We start from the raw sequence: 18,063 nt of genomic DNA, 5'->3' as shown, positions 1-18,063 counted from the left end.
CAAGACTGTCATCTTATTTAGCCTCAATTATGTGAAACTTTAGTTTGTACACAAAACATGGCAGAAATAAAAACCCATAATCATTTTATGCAGACTTCTTTTAGATAAATCCCAAGTTTATCTTGCATCTGTGTGTTTTTTAAATGTTTCGGGAATTCTAAAAATATTTTAAACTGTCTAAAATGATACAATAGGTCGACATTGTCTTGTAGAATGCTTTTAGTTGCTTATTTTGATAGATTTAATAAAATGAAAGCAAATATTAATTGGGAACCCTTTGCATTAGTCACTTTGCTGTAGTTTAGATCACATAGGTACATTTGGGCTTTCAGCAGCAGTTACATATAAACACAGCTATACTGAGGGACCAGTTTGTGATTCTATGGTACAGTCTGTTACCACAACAGCCACATCATCTCCATAACAGAGTGCAGTGTTGAGCGTCTTGCTGGACATGATTTGACTTCTGCTCCCTTTCACTGTTGTTATGCGGTCTGTCCTTGAGCTCCAACAGGAGCTGTGAGTGTGCAATGTCAGGCGGCCCACCTCCACAATGAAGAAGAAAACAAAAATATGAACATCATACACAGAAAACATGTTTTATGAAAAAGATAACTGTAACACATATGAGTGTGTTTTTGCATGTGTGTGTCTATGTGTTTGATATTGGCAGTGTAGGATTACAGTGCCAGTCTTTACAAACATATCTCATGATAGCTTACACTTTGCTGCATTTGTCTTTAATTTCCCAGTGTCTTCATATTGTCAATGTACATCTTCCCCAAAACTACATCATACACAATATGTGTCCGCCATTAAACGGTTGCTGTACCAGTCCGTTGTGGTGAAGAGAGAGATGAGCCAGATAGAAGGCTCTCCATTTACCGATCGATCTTCGTTCCAGTACTCATCTATAGTCATGAGCTCTGGGAGTCATGACCGAAAGAATGACATCCCAAATACAAGCGGCTGAAATGAGCTTCCTCCGTAGGGTGGCTGGGCGCTCCCTTAGAGGTAGGGTGAGATACTCGGTCACCAGAGAGCTCAGAGTAGACCCAGGACACGCTGAAGAGACAAGTCTAACTGCTGGCCTGGAAATGCCTCGGGGTTCCTGCAGAGGAGCCGGAGGAAGTGTCCGGGGAGAGGGAAGTCAGGGGATCTTTGCTGAGACTCCTGTCTCCGCGACCCAGTCCTGGATGAGCGGAAGACGATGGATGGATGGATGGATGGATGGATGGATGGATGGAGAAATAAACCCACCAAATAACACCATGGTTTAAAATTACCATGTTGGATTATTTTTAACCTAATTCTGAGGTTAAAAAGTAACCCATGTAACATGAATAACTCAAGAACTGGGTTGAATAAATAACCCAAGTGTTTTGGGAGTGACACTTTGTAAAACTGTAATTTTTTGTCCTCCTGATTCATAATTTGAATAAAGAAATATCCAAAAATGCATTTTTGAGCTTGTTTTTTTTTTAGATATGTCATTCATAATCAGAACAATGTCACAAGAACATGTTAAAAACAAAGTTTTCGCTACAGTGGGTCTTTAGGTTTTGATCATGGCCCATAAAAACATTGCTTTCTCTAAACATTTTTCTCCAGAGTCTCAACATGTCATTCCTACATGTTGTGTGTTCATTTTCACCCAGAACTTAATGAAAAGTGATACTGCTACAGTTTGGGCGGCAGTTTAGCTCAGGCGGTAAAGCAGGTCGTCCACCAACCGATCCTTGCTGTCGCCCCCCCCAGTGTGGCCAGTCAGCAGCTTACCCCCCAGGGGATGGGTCACAATGTGGAGGAGAATTTCCCCATTGTGGGTTAAATAAAGTATCAATTTCTCCAGAGCATCTCAAACATTCTCAGCAGAGTTAAGGTCTGGACTCTGATCACCAATCCACACGTGGAGTGGGGGTGTCATACTTCCTAAATCACTCATTCAAATGATTAAGCATTTTTATTTTGGAATTTGCCCAGAAAATAAAAAAATAATTCATTTGTGTTTGTCATTTGTTGGTGACTGAACAAAAACGTATTTTAAAAATTGAATGCATGTTGTTAAATCCTCATTTTCAGTGTTTTGCATACTTTAATTTTAATGAGGATGCATTCATTTTGCTGGGTTTGATTTAGCAGTCTCATACCTTCTTTAATGTCAAGCTAAACCAGAAAAACAAAGTGCTGCTTGTCAAGAAAAGCCTTCTTTTTCAAGCTGGACTTTTACATTATTGCCAACAATCTAAAAAAACATGAAAATCAGGTTTTATCAAAAGCACCATGTTTAAATGAAAACCTTGAGACTTATCGTGTCACAACAGAAATATCATGGACCTTTTCTGAGGCTGCCATGTTCACTGAGCTTTGTGAAGTCCTGCTCTGAACTTTATTTGATTACTTTACTTTGGTGTTTAAAGCCAGCTATGTTCTGGGGCTGGTGTCCTCTTTCTCCTTTAGCAAATGTCAACTGAACGCTCTGCCTCAGTCCACTGAGCCGCAATCTAATTATTTCAACAAGTGTGCAGGCCTTCCAGAAACTGTAATGCAGTTTGTCGTTCAAAATAACACCTATGAGTAAACAGTAAACAAGTCTAAGACTAAAAGCGGATGGGCCCTTGATCGTCTTTAATTTTGACTTTGTTACGTTAAAAAGGCTTTAATTTTGACCAATCTAAAAAAGATGATTTAGCTCGTGCTGGTTTGCGGCGCCTTCCATCCGTGAAACCAGGGTTCGACTCCGGGCTGCTCCCTGTTCCCTTCTCTACCTCCACCGGTTCCAAGCCCGGTTTGAGAAGGTTGTGTCAGGAAGGGCATCCGGTGTAAAACATTGCCAAATTTACCATGCGACTTGTTCGCTGTGACGACCCCTGATGGGAGAAGCCGAAAGAGGAAGAAGACGTATTGAAATTGTCATCCTCTTTTTCGGTTCTGGGTGAAGGATGGCATCCCAAATGCATCAAAGCTGTATCTTTTTATTGTTATGCCGGTGATCTGCAGATATATCTGCTCCTCAGTTTGAGAAAACAGAGCTCACAAAACAATTTAACAGAGTGCATTGATGATGTAAAGCAGTGGTTGAGCCAGAATTTTCTTTGACAGCTGTTTAAAAATATTACTAACAGATTGACAATGTTGTCAAAATGAGCTTTATCTTTTTTTTAAGTGAGGTCTAATTGAGGTTTTTTAGGTAAGTGGGGTCCCTGAAGAGCGTAGTAAACATTGCCCAACCAGGGTCACTCAGAGTTAGAATTTTGGAGGGGGCTGGCGCTCGAGGGCAAGGATCTCACACCACAGGGACATAGACATCCCCAGGCATGTGATGGGATCCCCGGCTCATGATGGTCTTGCCAGAGAACTCAGGTCTCCAGCTAGTTCAGAATGCAGCAGGTCGATTGTTAACTGGAACATCCAGACGAGCACACAACACTCCTGTACTTAGTTCATTTCACTACTTCCCTGTTCATTTTAGAATTCAGTTCAAACATTTACTGTTTGTTTTTAAAGCTCTTCATGGTCTTGCCCCAGTTTACTTAACTGAGCTTTTAACTGTCAGCAGTCATTCTAGAGTCTTAAGCTCTTCTAATCAATATCTGCTTGATGTGCCCAGGTCACAACAGAAACACGGGTGACCGTGATTTTTCCATTGGTGGTCCTCAGTTATGGAATAATATTCCTGCAGAACTGTGCATGTTATTTGACCTTAACAGCTTTAAATGTCAATTGCATTTTTGACATGTGGCATTTTTATTTTATGTTATGTATTGTATCACATTCTTTTTTTTTTAATGTATTTTGCTGCTGACTGTTTTTTTGTAATTTTATGCTGTTTTTATTCTGTTCTTAATTTGCCTAATTTTAAACTTTCTTCAGTCTTCCTTTTATTGTGAAGCACTTTGGTACTCCTAAAGGAGTTGTGAATGCTACATAAATAAAGCTTCATTCATTAATTCAGTCAAACATTTCAGTGTGCAAAATACATGTGTTTTATATTAAAGTAAGGTGTAACTATCTTTGTTTGTTCTGCTTTAAACCCATTTTACCTGCTTTAGATCAGCTTCACCAAAGCAATATCATATCACCACACAACTGACTTGCTCTATGTTTGCGACTTGGCCAAGCCTCTCAGACCTTCAGGTGTTGCAGGATCGAGTCACAGTGCTGTACCAGAACCAGATCAAAGACGGTGAGAGGGACTTTAGTTACAGTTGTTCTGCTTTTCTGGAACAGTCTACCTGAGATCTGTCACAAGTATCTTCATATCTGAAAACCACTATAGGGTCATTACTGCTGTGTGTTAAACAACAATCCTGAGAACTGGAGTTGAAACATCTTATACATACCCCTTTTCTCATTACCCGACAACTGTTCAGAAATTATTATGGATGGTTTTGTTTTCAGTGCACGATGATGGGAATTTCTTTTTTCAATCATATTTCATGACTGTCCTGACTTTTTCTCAAGCATTCCATATGCTCCATAATGATTGATGGCAAAAGGTGATCACTTTTGTGTTACCAGAGGTTTTAGTTTAACAAGCATGAACGTTTTTTTTAAATCATCCAAAAATGGTAACATACAGGATTAACTAGGATATTCTGCCTGTAAACCTTCTCCACACTGACGTTTACACTGTTGACGTAGCCAACTAAAAACCAAAGCATCCTTAAGTGATACATGAATAATTGCTCCTGGAGATATTTACATCACTGAGTGTCAAACGTCAACTTCCTGTGGTCTGGTCTGCATTCCACACATTCTCACAGCTGGGAGGCTGTTTTGAATGTTGCTGGGGGGACAGCAGGGAATTAGAGAGGCATCACAGGGAAGAAGGAGGGGTCACCATGAGGGAGTGTGAGCTTTACCTTCATCAGGTCAAACAAACTGACATGTTTTCAACATATTAACCCCGTAAAACACCCAGCATGACTCCAGACCCCATGGGACTTGATTCCAAATCTGACTGTTTTTCTGACTTTCTTAACTTTAACCCTTTAACTGCCTGCTCAACCAAATGTTGGAACACATCTTAAAAGTATACTTTTAAGTACTTGGATTTATATATATATACATAATACTCACCCAAAGTGATACGCAAAAAAGTATTTCATTCATTGATTTTTTTCTTGGTTTAAAGGTTTAAGTAGTTCCTTAGTATTAAAATGAGAAAAATTAAAAATTGGGATTTTTCAACAAAAAAAAGTAACATATAGAGATTATTTATTTATGCAAGTTGTAACTAGTACGGAGACTAGAACATACATCTTTATCTGTATTTATTAAAAATTGCAGGCTCCTTGACAGATAACATTGTATACCGTCAAATCCAAATTCCTTTCCCTGACATTTGGACAACAAGAAAAGAAAGGCAAAAAAATGTACTCCTGCATTGCTGCTGTGTTTTTAGAAACTGTAATAATGTTGACAATTGGAATGGTCTATTAAATTATTTTAAACGTGTGTGTGAGTGCTTGTGTGCGTGCTTGCGTGCGTGTGTGAGTGCGCGTGCGTGTTCGTGTGTGTAAGGTATTTCCTCTCTCTACCGCCATCTATAGTTCATGTTTTTTATTACTACGTATATACAAAAGTATAATTTAGAAACTGTACTGTGCATTATAAAAATTATGTTAGAGTAATAATCTATTTCTTTAAAACAAGTCAAATTTCCAATGAGCATCATTTTCCCTGTTCGCAATTGTTTTAATGTAAATAAAAAAATCTAATCATTTTATACCATTCTCCCAATAAATATTCATTTAAAGCCGCAAATATCTTAGGAAACATTAAAAGAAATAGAAAAAAATTATTCTTAAAGAATTTGTCAGTTTTTTAAAGAAAGTTCTTAAATTACAGCACAGTGGTATGGTAAAATTTTTGGATATTTTATTAAAAAAACATAACATTATTTATGATGATGGTTATTATTATTATTATTGTTATTTTATATTTCACTTTACACTGAAGTAGCAGCATTTTTTATATATATATTCTTTTCATCTGAAACTGAAACGTTAGAACATCTCTTTTACAGTTGCAACCAGATAAAAAATATTTTGGACTGATTTTCGCAATTAGTTGTCACTCAAAGTTTTAAATATTCCCTTTTTTCTTTACTTGATGTTCTTTTCTTTATGGAAAATCTGGACCCGGGAATTTCTGATGTCATCCAAGTGTCTTAAATGCATTCCAAACAAAACCAAGAAAACTGCAATAATTTATCAAAATATATCAAAAGTAAAGCTATTTTGAAATGTTTTTTGCTTTGCCTTTGCTTTTTTTAACATTTTGTTTTGTTTTTTCTGTATGCGCACGTTTGTTCACCCTAACTTGGTTTGTATATGAGCTTTTTTTTTAATGACACACACAGGGCCTACTACTATTTTTGTTGCTTGGTCTTATATGTGTGTTTGATATTTGCAATTGTTTTTTTTTATTGTGCAACTGATTGTGAATTTCTGTAAATGAAGAATGTGCAATAAAGTTTGTTGGAAAAAAGTAGCGATTTTGTTTCCATTTCCGTTTTCAAATCACTACACATGCGCACAACACTTTTGTGTCCGCTGAGACAGGTAGTGACGCAATCATGGCGTGCGCTGCTGCGACTCGTCTGACGGCTCGCTGGTTAGCTTCATCACCTTCTTCTGGATGTGTCAATGGTCGTTTTCTTTGCATATCTCCTAGAAATGGAGGAGTTTGTAAAGCAGCCGTCTGGCAGGCGAACCGGAGAGGGATAGTCGTTAGTTTCAGTTCTTTCGCGCGTGGAAATGTTGTGACATTGACAAGAGTGACAGGTGAGAAAAGTTACCTAACTGTGTGTGCAATACAGTCAGTTACATCAACCTATCCTTCCAGTGAATGTGGTATGTTTGCCACCGACACGTCCCGGTGGTTTAGCATCATCGTGTTTCAGCAGAGCGGCCTACACTTAGTCCGGTGATGGCAGGTTAACCTTGGTCCAAGAATGATGCAACCCCCGACAGCAAAGTAGTAATGCAGTCTCCACTTGAACAGAAGACACCATATGTTTTTTTAAATTTCCAAAAGTACTGAGCAAATTATTTTTGACTGCTTCTTCTTGACATCCAAGCTTTTTTTTTTAAGGCTTACACAATTTTTACTTTGTACGTAGAAATAAAACAATGTCACAAAAACATAAAAACTACTAGATAAAAATATTAAATTATTAGTCCCCCTGATGCTAATAGTCAATTGTGTATCCTTTTTCATTCATAACAGCCTGCGGTCGTTTGTTGTATTTTTTATATTTTTTATTTTTTACCAAGTCTCTGACACATCTTAGGAATTCAAGCCCATTCTTTTTTGACAAATCTCTAGAGCTCCTCCAGATTTGATGGCCTTCTGGCATGGACCCTTGTCTTCAGTTCACCCCACAAATTTTCAATAGAAATAAAGTCAGGGCTTTGTGCAGGTCAGTCATTAATGTTTAATTTGGTCTTCTGGAAGTACCGGTAGTTCTTCCTTCCACATTGACCAGATTCCCAGTTCCAGATGCACTGAAGCATCCCCACATCACAGTACTTCCACCACCTTCTTTTGCTGCGTTGGTGGTGTTCTTTGGGTAGTATGCCTCTCCCTTCTTTCAACAAGCATGAACAACATCTCTATGGCCAAAGAGCTCTGATTTAAACTCAGCTGACCAAAGGACGATTGATTAAAATTGATCAAATTTGTACCTTTTTTTTAAGTTTAACATGTTTTGCATAATTTTATTGATCAATCGATAAAATCTATAATATCATACAAAATGTGTCAAACTCAGATAAAGTTACGAAGAGTTAGCATGCCAACAAATTGAGCTGATGGAAATTGCTCACCCTCTGGTCACATTTATTAGAAGTTTTACAAGAAATGGATAAAAAGGGATAATTGTCTTTAAGTTCCATATAAGCTGTACTGACCTCTTTCCTTTGATGACGATGTGCTTCCTTTGGTCCAAAAAGGACAAAATCTGTTGCAGTAAAGCAACTATTTTTCTGACTTCCATTGGTCCTGACACTCCATATGTATCTGTACCTATGTTACCTGTTATTAAGAAAGAAAAAGAAAGTTTAGGCAAATTAGAACTTTTTTAAACAACTGTGAGACTTTCTCGTAATAGTCAGATGTTTATTACACAGCTTGAGCTAATGTTAAAAGTCTGCTAAATTGTAGAGTTTGTCTTTACAATTTTTTTGTGTTTATTTCTGTCTACAGGGGGGACGTGTCCCCGTGGGACTACCTGTCACTCTTTCCATTCCAGCTCCATATTGGCAAACAAACAGGACTTCTATGAAGTATTGGGTGTCTCCTGCAGTGCGTCACAGAAGGAGATAAAGAAGGCATACTATCAGGTCCTTTATTCACGCTGCATCATCACTTTGATCATATTACTGATGTTTAAGTGTTATCTTGCGTATTAATTAGTTTTTTTTTTATGGCCACAATGTTTGATGGTAAAATATAAGAACATTTAACATACATTGCACATGTGTTGATGGTAGTAGGGCTGGACATTCGCCTTACAGTGAAAGGGTCCAGTTTCAAATCCCATTGTAGCTGCGATAGGCTCCAGCAACCTTTGCAAACCTGCAAAAGACAAATCAGGACTAGAAGATGAATGGATGTCTAGATGAACACATTGCATTAAATTAAATACTTTTTATTTTCACCATCTTTAACCTGCATGTTTGTTCTCTCCGTCTCTAGCTGGCAAAAAAATACCATCCAGACACGAATACCAATGACCCAGAGGCCAAAGAGAAGTTTGCCAAACTCGCTGAAGCTTATGAGGTAAAAACATGTAAAGACCTACTCCTATGAAAATGATGTTTTTGAGATTTTGTAACATTTTTGTCATGATGCAAAAATAATAACAATAATACTTATATATAAAGGATTTACTGTTACAACAGCCGTTCTGAGTATTTCTTTATTCAAATTGGGAGCAGGAGCAGTTGGAAAAAAAAAAGCCATTTCAAAAAGCCTATTTCTGTGACAGTAACCGGGCGGGCCAAAGTCTCCCTGCTCAGCTCCATTCTAATGCATCCAGTTGTAGACAAATAGATACATTAATGTCTTTGTTTTCCTCGTCTGATTCTATCTGGCTCAAAAACTGTATGGCTGTATAGTTCCGATATTGTTCATAAATGTTGCTAATGTTAGCTTGGGGTTGTGAAGAGCTAAATGCTAGCAGAGGATGATGGGATATCAGCGGAGGCTTATTTCTGTGCCAACAATCCTGCCCACAACTGATGAACTTAATTTATTGAGTTTACCTAAAAACAGCATCATCATAAATAAGAGACCACTGGGAATGATTTTACAATACGTGAGAAGATGATTGGAATGGGTTATTATTTCTTTTTTTTTTTGGAGTTACGTAATAGGTTGGATGGCTCAGTCGGCTGGGTGCAGGACTGGCGCACAGGAAACGTGTTCGCCTCTCAGGGCGTGCAATGAGCTAAAAATCCAGTGTGGGTCCTTAAATGGTAAATGGCGTATACTTATATAGCGCTTTCTACCTTCTTACAAAGGCCCAAAGCGCTTTACAGTCACAGTCCCATTCACCCATGCACACACACATTCACACACTGATGGCGGCACCGCTGCCGAACACTGGCGCCAACCTCCCACCGGAGGCAAGGTGAGGTTCAGTGTCTTGCCCAAGGACACTTCGACACATGGGCGTGTAAGGCGGGAATCGAACCTGCAATCTTACGATCATGGGTCGACCGCCCTACCGCTGCACCACGGCCGCTTAGGCAAGACCCTTTGTGCTGCTGCCCATCTGGTTTCTCTCTGGTCCGTGAAGATTCAGGGTTGAGTCTGGAAGGGCATCCGGCGTAAAAACTCAGCCAAACCAGCTGTGCCAATCAGTGAAAGCTGATATGCTGTGGCGACCCCTGACGGGATATCCTGAGAGAGGGAACAACATTTGGAGTCAAGTTATTATTTCAGGTTTAGAAAAACTCTACTGAGTTGGTCTGTATTTTATTTTACCGAAGCCTCTAATCATTTATTATAGATACAGGCTATATGATATTTACACAACACTGTCATGTAACAACAGACTACAACAATTCTGTATTCCCAATATTGGTTTTTGAAACCATTTTTCTTTTCGGTAAGCTCTAGGCCTGCACAATATACCGCAAATTTATCGTTATCGCAATATCAAGCTGTGCAATATGCATATCGCAAAAGACAGCAAATTTGCAATAAATGGTTACCTTAGATGTGGCCAAACAATCTTATGGCAGCTTGAAGTGTTTAATGGATTGAAAGAATCCCTTTCTGCATTTGACCAATCAGATGGACCCCTTCACGTTGTTAACTAATCGGATGGCGCCCTATTATGTTGTATGTTTGCCTCCTATGTCAACAAGGGTCATTTGTAGTATAATTTTTAAGCTGTTGTAATGGAATGGGAATAATATTTTTGGTTGTTTTGCTAATTGTTTATATACCGCAAATTATATCGTTATCGCAATATTAATTACTAATATCGCATATCGCGAGTTTTCCTCATATCGTGCAGCCCTAGTAAGCTCTGATTTCAGTGTTCTGTTTGTTTTCTCCGTCTTCATGCAGGTTCTGAGTGATGAGTTGAAGAGGAAGCAGTATGACGCTTACGGAACCACTGGCTTCGACCCGAACCGCGCTGGAGCTGGACAGCAGCAGTACTACAGGGCAGGAGGCTCCAGCATCGACCCGGAGGAACTCTTCAGGAAGATTTTTGGCGAGTTCTCTGGGGGCATGGGCTTTGGGGACATCCATAACATGTTTGACCAAAGGCCTGAGGTAACTTTAAAACAAAACATTAAATTCCAGAACTTTAAAATATGACTGACCACACAACCTTTTTTCCTGTTTCTTTGTTTTGTTTACAGTATGTGATGGAGCTCACATTTACTGAAGCAGCAAAAGGCGCCAATAAGGAGCTGAGTGTGAACATCGAGGATAATTGTCCAAGGTGTGATGGAAAAGGCAACGAGCCAGGCACCAAAGTGTCTCTCTGTCACTTCTGTAACGGCACAGGCATGGTGAGCTTCAGGCTGACACGTGACGTCTTGTTGTCTTGGCGGGCTGTGCTGTTGGTCAGGAAACATCTGTCTTTCCTCTTTGTCCTCCTGCAGGAGTCGATCAGCACCGGCCCCTTCATGATGCGCAGCAGCTGCCGGCGATGCAGAGGGAAAGGGTCCATCATAAACACTCCCTGTGCTCTCTGTCGAGGTTCTGGACAGACCAAAAAGAGGCACACAGTGGCTGTTCCTGTCCCAGCAGGTGAGTTCCTGCGCTTCGACCAGGTTTTAGAAATCTGCCCTGAAAATCGGAAAATGTTTGTGTCTTTGGTAGGTTAGACTGAACATTTTGATGTATGGAAAGCTGCCTTAGCTGCTGTTGATTGTAGTTTGGGATCTGTTCAGTAAATAGTTTGTTGTCTTGCAGGAGTGGATAATGGTCAGACGGTGCGCATGTCAGTTGGAACCAAAGAAATCTTAATTACCTTTAGAGTGAGTTTTTTTGCTATTGTTGCTTTTTCTAAATATGCATTTTTGACAAAAATTGTGACTTTTTAAGTAATGATTTTACAGTTTTATTTCCCAAAAAGCTTTTTCCCCCCTAATAATTGTATGACTTTATTCTGACTCTTTTCTCCTTATTTGATTACCGTACTTTTCCCCCCATAATTTTAGGACTTTTTTCCCCCTCAGTTTCTATTACTTTTTTCTGATATATTTATGTATTTTACTTGTATGATGTCCCTAACACTCCATTGTATCCTTTAATGTCTCAAACTAACTTCACTTCTGCTTCATGCAGCAGGACTGTCCTATAATGGAAAGTGTTGAGTCACACCTGGATTCCCAATACGGTTTTGCTGTAGATTAAAGGATTTTTCCCTATGTGTTCACAATGAACAGGTCCAAAAGAGCCCAGTGTTCAGACGGAACGGAGCAGACATTCACTCAGAGGCCTTTATCTCTATAGCTCAGGCAATCTTGGGAGGCACAGCGACAGCACAGGGCCTGTATGAAACCATCAGTATAGTGGTGAGTACAGAGCAGCTGTGGAACTCAGGTCCTTATTTTTCCAGCATGTTTAAACGTGTGAGGCTTGTTTGTCTTATCAGCTACTTCATTAAGCATCCATCTGCAGATGTTTCATGAAAGTAAAATCCAAACTTTGTGTTTGCAGATTCCTGCTGGTTGTGAAGCGGATCAGGTGATTAGGCTGCAGGGCAAAGGGATTCGGAGGATGAACAGCTTTAGTTATGGAGATCATTATGTTCACATCAAGATCAAAGTGCCAAAGTAAGACTCACACGTACTGTTGCTTTAACCCTTGTGCTATCCTAGGCACTTCAACGTTGGGAGTTGGGTCATCTAGACCCACTAGACAGTGCTCTGAACCTTTTTTCTTCAATGATTTGTGAACCTCACTGGTGTCCATGGATTACATGAAATCTTTCCACTAGAGCTGTGACGGTGTCGAATTTTTCATCACCGCGGTGATGAACCACCAGGGGGCGCGGTGTCACGGTTAACCGCACCCCCCCCCCCCCCCCCCCCCCCCCCAAAAAAAAAAAAAAAAAACACAAAATCCCCCGGCGGCCGCATCGGAAATAAATACAGTTACAACGTACTATTCTTTGTTAACAATGACAACAACTAACAACTACATATCTAACTTGTGAACTAACTATAGGTGTTGTAGATTGACTGTGTGTGACCGCGGAGCGTCTTGTGTAGGAATAGTAGGAAGGTGCGCACACGTGTGTTGGGGGTGTGTGTTGATTCTTCTGCAGCGGACCGCACGCAAGTTTCACCTGTGCTCTCTGGTACAGACATCTTCTCAGAATATTATTTATTGCCCAGTAATAAACAGACTGCAGACACTTTGTCACCTCTCCGGTTGCCATGAAGCCTGACACCCATGAAGAACGCGGGGCAGGAGGCTCCGCTTTTGTTTATACAGACACGTAACGTTACGCTGCAAAAAATAGTTCCCAAACAAAACATGTAGTGATTTTCATGGAAATCTAACAGCGCGCGTTCATGTTTGGTGTTACGGATTGAAGGAGGACAGTAACCCCCCCCCCCCCCCCCCCCCCCCCCCAACACAAAATCCTCCGGTGGGCGGCCGTGTCGCGCACTTAGGAACGCACGCAGCTTGTAATGGAAATGAATACAATGGAAATTAATAATTAGAAAGCAGTAAATTTGTCGTATTTCCTCACGAGACGGAAACTTCTGTTGTAGAATAAGGATGTTTGCTTCTGAAAGCGCGCGCCTGTTTGTGTAAACGGAGCCGCGTGCCACGTGCAGCGCGAAAGCAGACACTGAGAGCACGCGCGGTGGGAGAAAAGGAGACAACAGTCTGAAAGAAAGAAAGAAAGTCTGAACACAGGACTAGCAGAAAAAGGAAATTATCAGCAAAGATGAATGTTTTTATTATAGTTCCAAACACGCACCATATGCAAAACGTAAAAAAAAAAAAAGTGCGTAAAAAAAGTGCGGTGATGCGGTTATCGTCACAGCCCTACTTTCCACCTTTATCCACCTTTGTCATGGTAGGTAGAACACGTCAATGTAAGGGAGGGGTCATCTAAGATAGCACAAAGGTTACACACTTAAGTTACAAAACTGTAAAAGTTCATTTCTCCATGAAACTTGGTGTGTAGTAATTCATTTGACCTAACACAATTTCTCTAGTGGAATTGATGAAAAATGAATGCAATGTCATTCATTTTTGAAAATTGGAACCATTCGGATTAGTCATTCTTGGTTGAAATGTGGTAGGAACTGTTTCTTACTTGGAAGAGCTTCTCTTTTTAATCACTGATTGTAAGGAAAAAGTTGATGGGAAGAAGTTTTGCTCCATTTGCTCAGATGAAAGAAAGAGAAGCAAAACAAAACTGAGTGAATTTCATATAGCTAGACAAGTAAAATTAGGAGTCGACTGAAAAGTGATGTATGTGTTTCCCACATGATGTTTTATTTGAAAAGAATCCAGATTCTTACTTTCTTAACCCTTTTAGCTTCATTTCAGACACACACACTAATATTTTGCCTGATCCTTTGGGTGTTAACTGACTTGCATATTAAGAAGTTCTCTTCCACTTTCATCTGTTTTCTGATCATGTCAGCCACTCAGGATGTGTTTTCGGTGGAATCACATTGCCATTTATGACAGCTTACACTATTACCCTAAGACTGCATGCTGCTGATGTGTGTCATGTTTTGTGTATTACCAGGGACAGAGCAGTTGGGACTTTGTTTGATTTTTTAGCAATGTGTTTGTTGTGTGTTACTGATTTGTAAAATTTGGTTCCTGCAGGAAAGTGACGCAAAGACAGCGCTCTATGTTACTGAGCTATGCAGAAGAGGAGACTGATGTTCAAGGAACCATCAATGGAGTCAGTCCATCAACAGGTCAGGGTCAAATTTCAGCTCTATTATTCAGAAAAACTTAAAAAATGCTTTTTATTCTGGACCGGTACATATTTTATAGGCTAGAAGTGACATAAACATGTAATAAATAGTGAAAATGGATTTGAGAAATATAAATTCACATAAAATAAAAGCATCATAGGGTGGTTTGGACTGAATCCTAGACTGTAAAAACAATGGACGAAACCAGCCAACAGTGATTGGTCGAAGTCCCTCCAAGTCATCGTATCTATGGCAATGGCGACAGTAGTTCCCATAGATGCCATCACTCAGAGCGACTCAAACCAGTCACTCTCGACTGGTTTCAACACAGCGCCGCCCGTATCAGGAAGCAATGGTACTTCCTATTTGGGAACACGAGAAGGGAGGGGTGGAGCTGTCCACTGTTTTTACAGTCAATAGACTGAATAGATAACATTTGAAATCTGGGCATTAACTTAGTAAAATGCATGTTTCTGTCCAGCAGGGGGCAGCAAGCACCAAGGGTCTGGTACAAAGCATTCTACGTCTGAAGAAAAGCAAGAGCAGAAGGAGGAGGGAGGCTTCTTTTCTAAACTAAAGAAAATGTTTAGCTAACACTTGACTGCAGGTCTGATGGTTGTTGATTTCATTCCAGAAACACATTCATCTACTGCTTTCTTGGATTGTCTTTGCTCTAATTTTGCTCTATATTTCCAGATTAAAGGGGGGAAAAAACGCACAAAGAAATGAAAAGTAGAGACGAAATAATTCCACCACCTGAACCTCCAAGCTGCATGTCACAGATGATGTGCAGAGAAAGGAAGGACGGACAGCAGTAGCACGTGTGGACTCGCATTGGTGCTAAATTGGGCAAATGGGTCATGTAGGGGATGATTTCACCTACCGGTACATGCAAAAGGGCTTGTGGCCACAGAGATGTCTGCTTGAGGAACTCATGAGCCAGTTATGGAACAAAGTGTTTACCTGCTTAATGTCACCCAAACTAGTTTGTTTCTGAGGTAAATCTCTACCTGGTGAGCAGAAATGGGAGAAAAACACTCAGATTAAAGCTGTCAATAATAACCAATATTTCTTTGATAAAAATGAACAGTTTTAACATGCGTGAAATATGTCTTGTTTTTGTATGTATATACTTATATACTTGTTAGACACTTTTATTCTGTTATAAAAGGTGTAATTTGGTCATAAATTAAACAGATCTAAAGTGTTTTTCTTTCTTCCCTAGTTCTTTCTGTGCTAAATTAAAAAAAAAAGCAAAATTATTAAGGCCTCATATACAGTTTCAACTCCAGAATAGGATTTATGTTCCCGCTCCTGTATTGGTGTTATTGATGGTTTATCATTTAAAACTTCAAAAAATATGTTGGTTAATAAGAGTCTGTGGCATTTAAACAATGTAGTGTTTAGAGGAAAGACGTCAAAATGTTGCACAGATGTTCCCCTCAAAGTGACAAGTATTTGAGCTCACATGTGAGCCGCAGAAAGAATTCAGTCTCTTCTTGATAGCACTATTGGATTTTATTTGTTAGCTGGAGAAAAGCTTTTTTTCTCCCATCAGTTTATTTCCCTGCTTTGTTTTTGTAAGACGTGTCACTTAGTGGTTTTGCTTGTCTTTTTCTGCGCCCTGCGCGTGACCGCGGTCAGGAAACAGAAGCTGTAGTGGAACTGCAGCACGTCGCACACTTTGGACCAGAAGTGTCCGGTGAGCCTCTGGAACAGCCAGAGGTCAGAGAGCCGGTGATCCAGCAGCTTCAGCCCCACAAAGCCCGCGCAGGACACCATCGCCTGCAGAAGGTGCAGCCGAGAGCGATCATCCCCGTGCCAGACCTGCAGGCGGACTCCTTTATATACCGCAAACGTCACGTGACAGACCAGAGTCGCCTCGAAGCCGAGTTCGTGCGCAAGCGCGAGGCCGTAACTGAGGACGGAGCACAGTTCCAGCGCCGCCGCTCTCCATACGCGCCACCTCTGCGGCAGCTCTTCTATGTAGAAGATCCAAACAGGAACCCAGGCGAAGATCGGTAACGTCACCCACTGATCCAGCACGGCGGGGGCGCGCTGCAGCGTAGCAAGGCGCGTCCACTGCACCGGCGCGTAGCAGATGGCCATGAGAGCGAACACCTCCCTCAAATATCTACTCTCTTGGGTTTCCTGGATGCTTCCGCCCCAAAACAGCCAGTATAGTCCCACGAGGATGTAACCCACGTTTACGAGACAGTTACACGGCATGGCCAAGAAAGCTGGCAGGTAGTCCAGCCTTTGCTCTGCGTAATGCTCATAAGTCAGGTCAACGTGAACGTCACTGAAAAGACTCGTCCTCGACAGGGCGGTGATGATCACCAATGGTATCACGACATGCAGCAAAGCCGACCTCATCCTGAAAATGAAGAAAAAGTACTGAAGACTGGAGACATGTGCAACTTTGTCCGGGATCTAAAGTCCTCATTCTTTTCTTCCGGGGTTTTAAACCACGTGGTTTCAGCTCAAAGTTTTTGATTGGCCGAACAGACACCCCATTGTATATATGTTTTTGCTACTGTTGTAATAAATATATATCAACATTTTTTATTAAACATAAATACAAAAATAGCATGTTTTGTTAAATATGAAAAAATATATAACTTTTGACAGAGGTCACATGACTCCCTTTCAAAATAAGACACTGGGCGACATTGGATCCTTTCACTGCAGTAAATAAATGTAGTTGTAGCCTATGTTACTAATGTCAGCAGAGACAAAAGAAGAAAAAAAACTATACAGTTAATTTTGTTGGTGCACCTCATCCACAAATTCATAAACCTAACAAATTAAACTACAGTGACTAAGTGACCTTAACATATTTTTTCGGACCATGAATTGCAGATAAATTCTTTACATTTTTTAAAAATAGACTGTTCTCCTAATCCAGCGCAGCGAGTGGAAAAAGCTTGACGTTACAGCTGAGTCAATTTGTTTGTCTAGTCTCACTAGTCTCACTCCTAAATTTATTGAATAAGCCCTCTTGTGACTACACAGTTGAGAAGCTCGCAAAGATGCATGAAGTCAAGGTTATCCCACTGTTGCACCCATAGTCAGGAATATTGAAAACATTTGACTTTTTTCCAATCATAGAGCCACAATGGAGGGGTAAAAGAGGCACATTTGGCTCCGAAGCCTCAGGCTGCAAACCCCTGCATGGTATTGATGGTTGTTTTGTTACCATTGTTACAAACATGTAAAATGCTTAATATGTTTATTGAACTGTGCTAATGTACTTAGCAGTTTCTTGGAGCTGTGATGGTGGTGGTGGATAAGCGCTACTCTGAGGTCCAGCAGCAGCACGTTTTGAGCATTGCAGCGCCATTTAGGTGTGACAGGAGTTCAAATATTTTAACTTTGGCGAGGTCAGCAAGTTGCTTCAGCCAATCAGGGACTCAGCTTTGGGCATGTGACGTTTTCAGTGACTCAATCACCGAATAGAATACAAATCCTATATGGCTGATCTTGTCCTGAACTCCAATCCCTTTTCCTAACCTACTGTTTTGGGCCACTGGGTTGCCAGAGCCTGTCCCAGGTACTGTTGGGCAAAGGCAGGGTACACCCGGAACAGGTCACCAGTCATTCACAGGGCCCACGGGGCTGGAGCGAT

General features: G+C 40.5%; 2 protein-coding genes across 3 annotated transcripts; one reads left to right on the top strand and one right to left on the bottom strand.

Moving 5' to 3' along the window:
- The first annotated feature begins 6,552 nt into the window (after positions 1-6,552).
- Positions 6,553-15,644, top strand: LOC101170904 (dnaJ homolog subfamily A member 3, mitochondrial). Of its 2 annotated transcripts, none has more exons than XM_004066063.4 (12): positions 6,553-6,791; positions 8,215-8,351; positions 8,707-8,790; positions 10,591-10,800; positions 10,890-11,042; positions 11,136-11,283; positions 11,449-11,513; positions 11,925-12,053; positions 12,199-12,314; positions 14,341-14,435; positions 14,920-15,042; positions 15,132-15,644. In XM_004066063.4, exons 1-11 carry the CDS (start codon positions 6,584-6,586, stop codon positions 15,027-15,029), a joined length of 1,455 nt encoding a protein of 484 aa, XP_004066111.2. In that variant the 5' UTR covers positions 6,553-6,583; the 3' UTR covers positions 15,030-15,042; positions 15,132-15,644. The 2 variants fall into 2 exon arrangements, with proteins under 2 accessions (XP_004066111.2, XP_011476532.2); XM_011478230.3 differs by having other exon boundaries at positions 14,917-15,042.
- A 290-nt stretch (positions 15,645-15,934) lies between these two features.
- On the bottom strand, positions 15,935-16,992 carry tmem187 (transmembrane protein 187). Its single transcript, XM_004066105.4, has one exon. The coding sequence runs from the start codon at positions 16,809-16,811 to the stop codon at positions 16,026-16,028; it is 786 nt and encodes a 261-aa protein (XP_004066153.1). The 5' UTR covers positions 16,812-16,992; the 3' UTR covers positions 15,935-16,025.
- Positions 16,993-18,063: the final 1,071 nt, after the last annotated feature.

The sequence above is a fragment of the Oryzias latipes genome, chromosome 1 (assembly GCF_002234675.1).
Source record: "Oryzias latipes chromosome 1, ASM223467v1".
Lineage (NCBI taxonomy): Eukaryota > Metazoa > Chordata > Actinopteri > Beloniformes > Adrianichthyidae > Oryzias > Oryzias latipes.
Note: the sequence above shows the minus strand (reverse complement) of the source record. Positions and strands in the feature narration are given on the sequence as shown.

Coding starts and splice junctions, on each gene's coding strand:
- tmem187 (XM_004066105.4), bottom strand. CDS start 16,811: ATGAGGTCGGCTTTGCTGCATGTCGTGATACCATTGGTGATCATCACC.
- LOC101170904 (XM_011478230.3), top strand. CDS start 6,584: ATGGCGTGCGCTGCTGCGACTCGTCTGACGGCTCGCTGGTTAGCTTCA. Junction 8,791..10,590: donor AACTCGCTGAAGCTTATGAG/GTAAAAACATGT, acceptor GTCTTCATGCAG/GTTCTGAGTGATGAGTTGAA. Junction 14,436..14,916: donor TGGAGTCAGTCCATCAACAG/GTCAGGGTCAAA, acceptor GTTTCTGTCCAG/CAGGGGGCAGCAAGCACCAA.